Source organism: Lepisma saccharinum, assembly GCF_977018435.1.
Source record: "Lepisma saccharinum chromosome 15 unlocalized genomic scaffold, izLepSacc3.1 SUPER_15_unloc_1, whole genome shotgun sequence".
Classification (NCBI taxonomy): Eukaryota; Metazoa; Arthropoda; class Insecta; order Zygentoma; family Lepismatidae; genus Lepisma; species Lepisma saccharinum.
Window position 1 is genome coordinate 2,662,246 of NW_028142892.1, and position 9,936 is coordinate 2,672,181.

Consider the following 9,936-nt stretch of genomic DNA (forward strand, 5'->3'; position numbering starts at 1 on the left):
GATTCGTCTTTTTTTTTTCTACACATGTCACTGTTGCCAGTTCTCATTCTTAAATGTAAAATATTCGTAAAATTACTATCACTGTGACCTACCTTCATAAATTGCCTATGTGCATCAAAGTTTCAAATAGTTCAATATACAACATATTTACTTAAAAACACAGTAAAATTTAAGGACAGAAATCATGAGCGCTCACAAGAGGGGGACAGTGGGGCACTTGCCCCCGGAGATATCTGAGAAAAGTCAATGCAATTCGAATGTTGATATTTTATTATATTTAATAACAGTGGCGGCGATTGGGTTACATAATTGGGGGCAAGGACGATTTACTTTCCCTTTGGTGGGGGCAAAAATGGCAAAAAGTGGAGGGGGGCAACTGCCCCCAACCTGCCCAATCGCTACCTCTGAATAATACTGTTCCAGCCTTTAAGTCATAGCAATTACTACAATGCCGAACAAAATAAGGAAAGAACGTTTTCACCACAGCCATTTGAATCATCTTGATTGCCGAACATGAGGGATGTGCAGGTCGGGACGAGATTTGGCAAAGGCCGGACACACATCGCGCTGCGACGCCAAGGGTCCCGGGTTCGAATCCCGCTCGGGCTTTGTTGTTGGTGAATGTTCATTCATCAATTTCATCACTCATTCCCAGCTTCGCAAATTAGCCAAGAGGCACAAAACGCGAAGTAAAATAAACTAAATCAATCAATCAATCAAAAAAAGATTTGGAAAGGACATTTTTATAATCCTGTAGTTCGGGACTGGAGAAAATCGCCATTTCGCGATGGAAAAATTTCTGTGGGTTCTTTAATTCATCTGCCCGTAACATTGGAATTAAGTTTTTAATACAGTAGCCTTTGACGCGTAAAAGCATGGATCATAGTTGCCATGATGGTGATTAAATGTTTGATTTCTATGCACCGTGAAAAAGTGCAAAAAGATAGGGAATTGTTCATCACCAAAAGTGATAGAAGACGAATCCAGTTTATATTTAATTTAATTTAACTAAGTCGAAATTTGTCAACAGCGCCAGGAATTTCATTCAATTTCAATTTTATGATAGACTGATTGATTTGGTGTTTTAAGTCCACTTTGTGCACATTAAGGCTAATCGGGACTGGACCTACAGTTTGAAGTGGGATCCGAACCACTGTGTCATGTGCCTCCACCGGGTATCGAACCTGGGACCCCTTGATTACGTACAATGCAACGACGCTACCACTGAGACATCGGGGAGGCTTCAGTTTCATGATTTGAATAATAATAATAAAAGGTAAAATTCAAGTTCTATGACTGGGGTGCAAGATATGAAACCTTACTCTGCTCCCCCGGGAAAAGAATTCTGCTGGCAGCCTTAAGGGAAATATACCAGTGTTTGGATTTTTACGATTATAGACACGGACTTATATAACTTGAACATTTTCGGTTAGGATTTTAAAGGGACTAACACTAGGGCAGAGGATTGACTGATGTAATTTATTTTACTTTCGCTTTTGTCATGTTTGGCTAATCGCGAAGATGATGAATGAGTGACGATACGATGGAATTGATTAACAGACTCACAAAGAACATCCATGCCCATGCCAGATTCGAACCCGAGACCCCTAGAGCCGTAGTGGGAGTTTTTCCGACAACCTCCCTGCGCAAAATGGCTCTAGCGCTCAACCAGCCTCTTGTCAACAGGAGTTACTGGGAGGAAGGGGAGGTCAAGGTGGCCAGAATATGAGAGATTGAGAATGTTTGTCGTCTTTACATGGCCACATGACTGTGCAATGAGCAGATGATAGTTTCACCATTGCTTTACACCAGTAGCTAAAGCCAATGTTCCCCGTTCATATAGAACCGTGTCATAAAGGCATCATATTTAGGGAATGTGGGGGTCAGGGGTTCCCACATGGTTTTTTTTTTTTTTGTGCGGGGACAAAATTGTATACCAATTCTATACCTCTCTCTTCACAAAAATGGGGGATCATTTCGTTTCATTGACTTGTTATTTGTTATTATGTACAGAATATTATGTATCCACCTGTGGGTGATTGCGGCGATAGGGTTGAAATGAAACACCACTTCTTATGCCTTTAGAATAGGTTTGGTTGGGGAGGGGGTGCGTGCTGTTCGCATTAATACAGGATTAATCAAGTTAAGAATAAGGTTGAGTACGCTAACAATGGCAGTGAGCCTGAGCAGTTTTGTACGTTTTATGTTAGCAAACATGAAAGTGAGCCTAAGTACCTAAGGTAAACATATATTGCTCAAATATGTCTGTATTATATTGTTCCACATATTTTGTCTGACCAAAATATTTTGAGTAAATAATTCAGTATTAATGTAAAACCTACTATTTACACTGCAAAATGTTATACTGATCAGCTGAAATCAACAACAATAAAAACAAAAACTTATTAAGAAGTACAATCAGCACATGATTATTTGACAATTCTCCTGTGCGAACATACTATTATACACTATCTACCAAAAAGTAATTGGGCACCTGTACAAAATGTTTGTCTGGTGGTGCAAATCCTGTTAGAACCTCGTGGAACCACCTCTTGCTGCTATAACAGCAGCCACCCTGTCAGGCATGCTCTCGACTAGTTTGTGGAGAACGTCCATTGGAATGCGTCTCCATTTCTGTTGCAAGATCTCACTCAGTTGGACAATGGATATTGGCCGCATCTCCCGAGACCTCACCCGCCGGCCCAATGCACCCCAAAGGTGTTCTATGGGACCAGACCAATCGGTGAACATTGTTGTCGGCATACCACTGCATAGTAGCCTCCGAAACATGGCACCTAGCATTGTCATCCTGGACTAGAAGTAACAGGGGTCCATTCCGTAAAAACAAGGTTGGGAGCATTTCATTATCTAGTATTGTACAGTATGCCTGTGAGTTCATTGTGCCAAGAACAACCACCACACCAATGGTCCCACACCGCAGTACGAGAAACAATCCTGGTAGGCAATATACACTCTGGTAGAAGCCGTTCACCGGGTAGCCGTCACACTCATACACGTCCATCAGACCAAAAGAATGTGAATCTAGACTCATCACTCCACAGAACTGCTTTCCACTGCTCCAATGTCCAGTTGCGACGGTCCAAACACCACTTGAGACGCTCAGCTTTATTCACCTTGGTGATATGCGGCGTATGTGCCGCTGCTCTTCCGGAGTTGGTGGGCCTCTGTTCGCAATGTTCCAATGGAAACTGATGCCCCTGTTGCTGCCGTAAACTCCTGTCTGATGGTAGCCATCGGCTGTGTCCTGTTTTTGACAATTTCACGTTTTAGGGTTCTCCGATCTCTGTTAGTCAGTTTTTTCGGTCGCCCGGAACGTTCACCACTGTCACAATGTCCATGCACCTTCCACTTACGAAGCACAAATGCTATTGTTGATTTGGGCCTGTTTAACTTTGCAGCTATGGCCCTGTTAGACAGCCCACTGAGGTGGCAGCCCACAATTATGCCCTTATCCAAGTCTGATAGCTCTGCACAACGCGCCATGTCTTTCACAAGTGGTTCTCTTGCTCACGGAACAACGTGAAGGCCACACGAATCAAATTAGATACTAAATGATTCAAATTAGATACTACATTAACCACCATCATAGGTGTCCAATTAATTTTTGGTAGATAGTGTAGCTACAGTTTCACTTTTCTTACCTTTCCAGCAGCAAAGTCATTAATAAGATCATGGAACACAAGTGATTGAACTCTCTACAAATTAACCAGGTTATAGTTAGCTTTTCTTGACTCAAGGAAGAACGCAAGTAATTCTTTATAAGCTTTAGCTTACTAAAACTCCTTTCACAAGATGCAACAGACGAAGGTAGAGTTAAAAATAGTTTCAATGCAGTGACAAAATTTGGGTACAACTCAACACATGATATTTTATGTATGAATGAAAGAGCAGCAAGTGATGACAATTCTGACAAGCATTCCAAGTAAAAGTCTTTTAAAAATGCTTGCGCATGATGTTTAAAGAACAACAGTTCATGAAGTAACTCACTTCCGTTGATATCCTCGGGGTATAATAAAGCCAGATCAAAGACTCCCTTTCAAATTAACATTCTAACTAACATTCAAATCTTATCATCGGAAGTCGTGACAAGTAAAGTCGTATCATGTAGAATGGAATGTAAAACTTTCTTTAAAAAATAAAGTACTTACTTCTTTCTGCCGTGTGATTCCTATTTCCGGCGCTGAAGAATCTTCGTTAGCGTCGGTGGATTCAAAATTTTTCTTGAAAAACTTCGATACAATCGTTGTACTTCTAATGTCCTCTTTCTCTCTTATCTTCTTTATTTTCCTGTTTTGAGCCCCAGAAAGTTTCTTGGAAGACATCATTTATAATAATTACACAATTTCGGATACACACAGCTTCATCAAAAGCACGTTGACAATACAATACTCCTCGCATATAGTTCGTAGTAGCTACATCTAAACTAGAATAGCATGAGTGCTTTTGTGAAGTTATGAGAGCGTCAATTCTGATTGCCTTTTGCCCAGTCGCTACCTTTTGTCTCGCAAATTTTGTTTATCGTATTGCTCTGAATGGGTCATTGTCGCATATGAGAACGCAGCCATTGCTGAGAAAGATCAAAGACGTCCGAATATTGTTGTGTCTCGACACCAAGCAGCATAGACTTTTATTTACTATTAGCTGATTACCCGGCGTTGCCCGGGTATTTATTTATCCCAATCTTGTATTAGACAGGAAAATAATGAATTCTAACTATAGTGTAAAATGTAACCAATTCTAAGTGTGATCGTGAATGTCACCAATGAGCTTAGCGACTCCGAAAACTATGGATTCGACACTAATCTAGATCATTTGTGGCATTTTATGTTTCACACCCTCTCACCCCCATGCCGATAGGTGATGAAGTTAAACCGCATTGGGAGTGCCGCGAACACTATGGAATCCACACAAATATCGGTCGTTTTTGCAACACAGCCTGAATGTTAGACAACCCGAGAAACACTATCATTGTGGGGATTGTTTAGTCACGGATGTCTGTCTGTGCGGAATTTAATATCGGTGGTTTTCGATTATTTTTACATGTTATCCCTTCCCACACCACCCCTAGGGGTGCCAGGGGTATCTTACCCCCAAAGTATTCCTTCCAGATTGCAAGTGATATGTGTACCAAGTTTGGTTGAAATTGCTCCAGGCGTTCCAGAGTTATGCCGGAACAAACAAACATACACACACGCACCCACACATACATCCATTTTTATATATACAGGGTGATTCTAAAGGTAGGGTACAAACGAAAACCACAGATACCTCCCATGAAAGAGACGAAAGTACCCCTTCCACTTTGCCGAGAGATGCCTCCGTGAGGAGCTAGACAACGCCGAAAACGTGTGAAAATGAACTTCACACCGCTGTACAGCCAGTACCAGTGAAGATAGAAAGGCGGAACAAAAGAAGTCAAAAGGAACACCAAAGTCGCCGATCCGAAAAACACCAGGCGGCAGCTGTGCAACGCATGCGCATGGGGTTCCACAAAGGAAATAGGAGTATCCCGCAAGACAAGTGAAGGGAAAGGGTAGCGATCGCGATCGACAACAGTAGGGACAAAAGAAGCAAGAAACACACCGAGAATGCAAGCAAAGTGGAGTGGTGGGGTCCGTACGACACTCCAGCAGCTTTTCGCCCCCTCTCACCCAGCGATGTGCCCCCGGCTTCATTTCTAAGATGCTGATTGGGCCCCATCACGACGTTTTTAACAACGTCTGTACGAGGAACGTGGTCCTATCTGTACGTGCACATTTCATTGGCAATAACCTCCTGTGTCCGTAGTTACTGTGTTTGTCCTGCTGGCGCACGACCTCTGTGTGACATCCCCTCGGTGTAGCTACGGGGAATCCCTAGTTCTGCATTTTTTGTCTCCTTGGCACGTACCATTCCCCGTCCGGTCCTCTTTCTCTTTTGTTGCACCGTGCTTTGTTCTTGCTGCGGTGTCTCTACAGTGTGTTTAGGGACTCCCCATGCGCTGCACCGCCAGCGCCGCCATTTCTGCCCCGAACCATGTACGCGTCTGTTGCCTGTTGAGTGTCAAGGACCACTTTGCTTGCATTCTCGGTGTGTTTCTTCGTCCTACGTCGTTCTCCCGTGGATCTGCAACATCGCACTACTTTTCTAGACTGCACTGCTTCAGTCATGGTGTTTTTTCCCGCTGTGAAATTGTTCCTTCATGCATCATTGCTTCTTTTGTCCCTACCGTTGTCGATCGCTACCCATTCCCTTCACTTGTCTTGCGGGACACTCCTATTTCCTTTGTGGAACCCCATGCGCATGCGTTGCGCAGCTGCCGCCTAGTGTTTTTCGGATGGGCGACTTTGGTGTTCCTTTTGACTTCGTTTGTTCCGCCTTTCTATCTTCACTGGTACTGGCTGTACAGCGGTGTGAAGTTCATTTTCACACGTTTTCGGCGTTGTCTAGCTCCTCACGGAGGCATCTTTCGGCAAAGTGGAATTGGCACTTTCGTCTCTATTTCATGGGAGGTATCTGTGGTTTTCGTTTGTACCCTACCTTTAGAATCACCCTGCATAGATATTGTTGTTCTAAGTGACGTGTACTCTCGTCCTGTACACCTTTTATTTGAAAGCTGTCTGGGAAGATCATTAAAAGAGCCAAAGACCATCACGACGTATTCTTTTAAATGAAATAGCTTTTTGAAGAGAGATGGTTTTCCATCGCACTCTGGTAGTACATATAGAAAATAGCACAGATTACAAGAGTTAATACATACTTACTGACGATGCGAAGAAATTACATCTCAAAGTTCTCCCTCATAACATCATGGTAAATTTAACCTATTAGTTCTGGAACATCTCGGGCATCGTTGCAATTAGCCCAGAGGCAGAGTTTTAAGTCAATTTAATTCAAAGTTAGGCTAATCGGGATCGGACCTACAGTTTAAAGTGGGATTCGAATCAATGTGCCACCAGCAGGTATCGAACCCGGGACCTCTTGATTAACCCAGAGGTAGAAAACTACGTTTAATAACAACAACTCAATTAACCCCATTTATATGTGAAGTTAACTAACACATACTGTTTAAAACCTATTTATTGTATTATCAAAATTCAATTGTTATTCTCCCCCACAAAAAGAAACCCTATGCCAATGCACCCCTTCGTCCCTGCCAGGGGTACTGAAATACAGGAGAATTTCACACCGTACCTAGAGGCGCATAATTCTCTTATGAAAATGATTGTGTCCACAGAGATATTCTGGACTAAATTGTTGTCTGTAACCTCCTCAGCTAACATGCCTAGTCTCTTATCATACTCTATTTACTTCACATCCATAACCTTCCCTCGTCGCAAAATACATAGGGGGCAATGGGACTTTTGGCTCACCCGGTACCATGCAAAGTTATTCTGTTATTAACTTTTGCACACCTCGTTGAAGAAGCTTCGAAAGTTTGGAGTGTGTGTCCTCGCACATAAAACACTCATTTTTGAAATTTTGAAAAGTGTGAAAACGTTTATTGTTTGGTTTAAATAGTAGAATATGTATTTTACACTCATGTTTTTCGAATTAATGTATTTCTACTTCGTTATTCATTTCGAATAATAACTAACTGAACTGTATTCCCGTTATTAACAATAAAAGTAACAAGCTTCCCGATTTTTTGTAACTTGAAATGAAGGATGAAAATTTCCAGGGGGAGGGTCGACGGACCTATTCGATCTCCCTCCCGACGTGCATGCTTGCAGCAGGATTTTATCAATCCGCACGTGAGCCGGGCGTGTCGGGCTTGCACGAACAGAAGCGGAAACGTTGGCCAGGTCAACTTTTACTGGCTGCAATTGGCCGACCAGGGTATAAACTGATTCCACTTGGCCACCAGTCGGCGCGACCATCGATGCCAAGTCCTCAATTTCCAATTAAAAATTTACTTTACGTCTCTATTAAGTTACGACAATCAAAATCAATTGTACGTGATTTCGTATTCCCCCCCCCCACTTTTCCCCTCTTAAATATGTAAGACAACTCGTCTTTTAGAATCACTCTCTAATTTTAGATGGCGTCATCGTTCCATTATGGACGTCGCTTACTAACGGAACGCACAGATTCACGAACGTCTAAAGGAAAAGTAAAAATATGGCCAATTGCAAGAAGAGGAATTCAGAGCTGCTTTTTTTTAACGTTTCTTCAAATCCTGAAAGGTGAGTTATTTATCAATTCTGCTCGCTCTTATGTTAGGCTCTATGCAGAAGTAATTTTGAAGCTTTGGAAAATTACTTACCAAAGATAATAAATAATACCTGGTGTATCCACGTTTTCAGTATTTTGCCTTATTTAAGTAGAAGAGTGTATGTTGAGTAAAATATTTGATTGGGTAACTGTTTTGACTGCGTACTACATTATAATTATATCATGACGTAATTTTAGGCAGAAGAATAAATAAGTTACATTCATTGCTTCTTTAATAACCTATATGAATTAAGTTAATGTGGCATATCTTCACTTGATCCCTGTTGTATTTCAATTATTTTCCTCCACTGCATCATTGCAATAGTATTACATACTCGTTAAACATAGAAGAAAATCAGGGCCTCCCCGATGGCGCAGTGGTAGCGTCGTCGCATTGTAATCAAGGGGTCCCGGGTTCGAATCCCGGCGGAGGCACATAGTGGTTCGGATCCCACTTTAAACTGTAGATCCAGTCCCGATTAGCCTTACTGTGCATAAAGTGGACTTAAAACACCAAATCAATCAAAACATAGAAGAAAATAGTTTCCATCTGCTTAAATCATTACGGTGACTATAATTTTTAAACCAAAAATTTGATCCCCTCCTTATCCTGACGAAGGCGCTTGGAACACTTTGAAAACAAGAAACTTTCATTGTACCAAATTTTACACACAAAATGTGAACAATACGTTAGTCCTAGTTAGCATTAAGAGAAGCCCCTGAGGGGTAGTTTTCCCCGTCATTCTGTTTCGATGATTTCACGTATATCTGTTTTAACCATCTTTCCACTCGATAAATGCAAACACAAACATCAATGTCTTAACCGGGATTCGAACTCTGAACCCCTGAGGCTCTAGCGCACTTCACCGTTCTGACACGGAGGTCGACAATGTACTCGTATTGTTCATCTTATATTCCTTGTCGGTCTACATTTTTTGACAATGTAATGGTATGGTGGATTGCTTTTGAAGAAGGCCAAAGCAGCTTGTAGTGTATTGTAACACGTTATATCCACGCGGGAGACCCAGGTTCGGAATTTTTCTGGCCTTGTCCCTGCAATAAGCGGCTCTGGGGTTCACCCTCAAATATAAATGGGTACCTGGCATATAAAGACGGCCGCAACATGACACAGCCGTAGTTAGGAGGGGGCTAGAGGGGCGGGTCGCCCCGGGCGCTGTTGGAAGGGGGCGCCGATCGTCAAGAAGAAAAACATTGAAAATTACTTGTAATAAAGGATGAATGCGATCCCATCGAAAGTATTGGAGCCTTATTAAAACAATATCACTGCTAGTTTCCAAATATATTGATTTTTTTGCTCGCTTTACGAGCTTTTCTTTTAAAGGAAAGTTTAGTACAGTTGTTACGACATGCAGACTGCAGTTTACACCAATAGTATTTTTACAGCTGCATATACTATTGGTCTATTCACTAAGAAGTTCTCCTGCTGAAAAGTCTGCAGCCGTGTGGATTAAAGGACACCATTCTGTGACTGACAAACCTCACCGAGCTGAGACAACAGCAGGCTGTCTTCCGTGACATACTTGATTGATTGAATTGGTGTTTTAAGCCCACTTTATGCACAGTAAGGCTAATAGGGACTGGACCTACAGTTTGAAGTGAGATCCGAAACACTATGCGCCCCAACCGGGTATCGAACCCGGAACCCCTTGATTACAAGGCAACGACGCTACCACTGCGTCATCGGGTAGGCTACCATGTAGT

At 42.2% G+C, this 9,936-nt stretch overlaps 1 protein-coding gene across 1 annotated transcript; it reads right to left on the reverse strand.

Annotated features, from left to right (window-relative positions):
- Positions 1–3,126: 3,126 nt before the first annotated feature.
- On the reverse strand, positions 3,127–3,504 carry LOC145982232 (uncharacterized). The gene has a single exon (XM_083115801.1). The coding sequence runs from the start codon at positions 3,502–3,504 to the stop codon at positions 3,127–3,129; it is 378 nt and encodes a 125-aa protein (XP_082971927.1).
- Positions 3,505–9,936: the final 6,432 nt, after the last annotated feature.

Coding starts and splice junctions, on each gene's coding strand:
- LOC145982232 (XM_083115801.1), bottom strand. CDS start 3,504: ATGGCGCGTTGTGCAGAGCTATCAGACTTGGATAAGGGCATAATTGTG.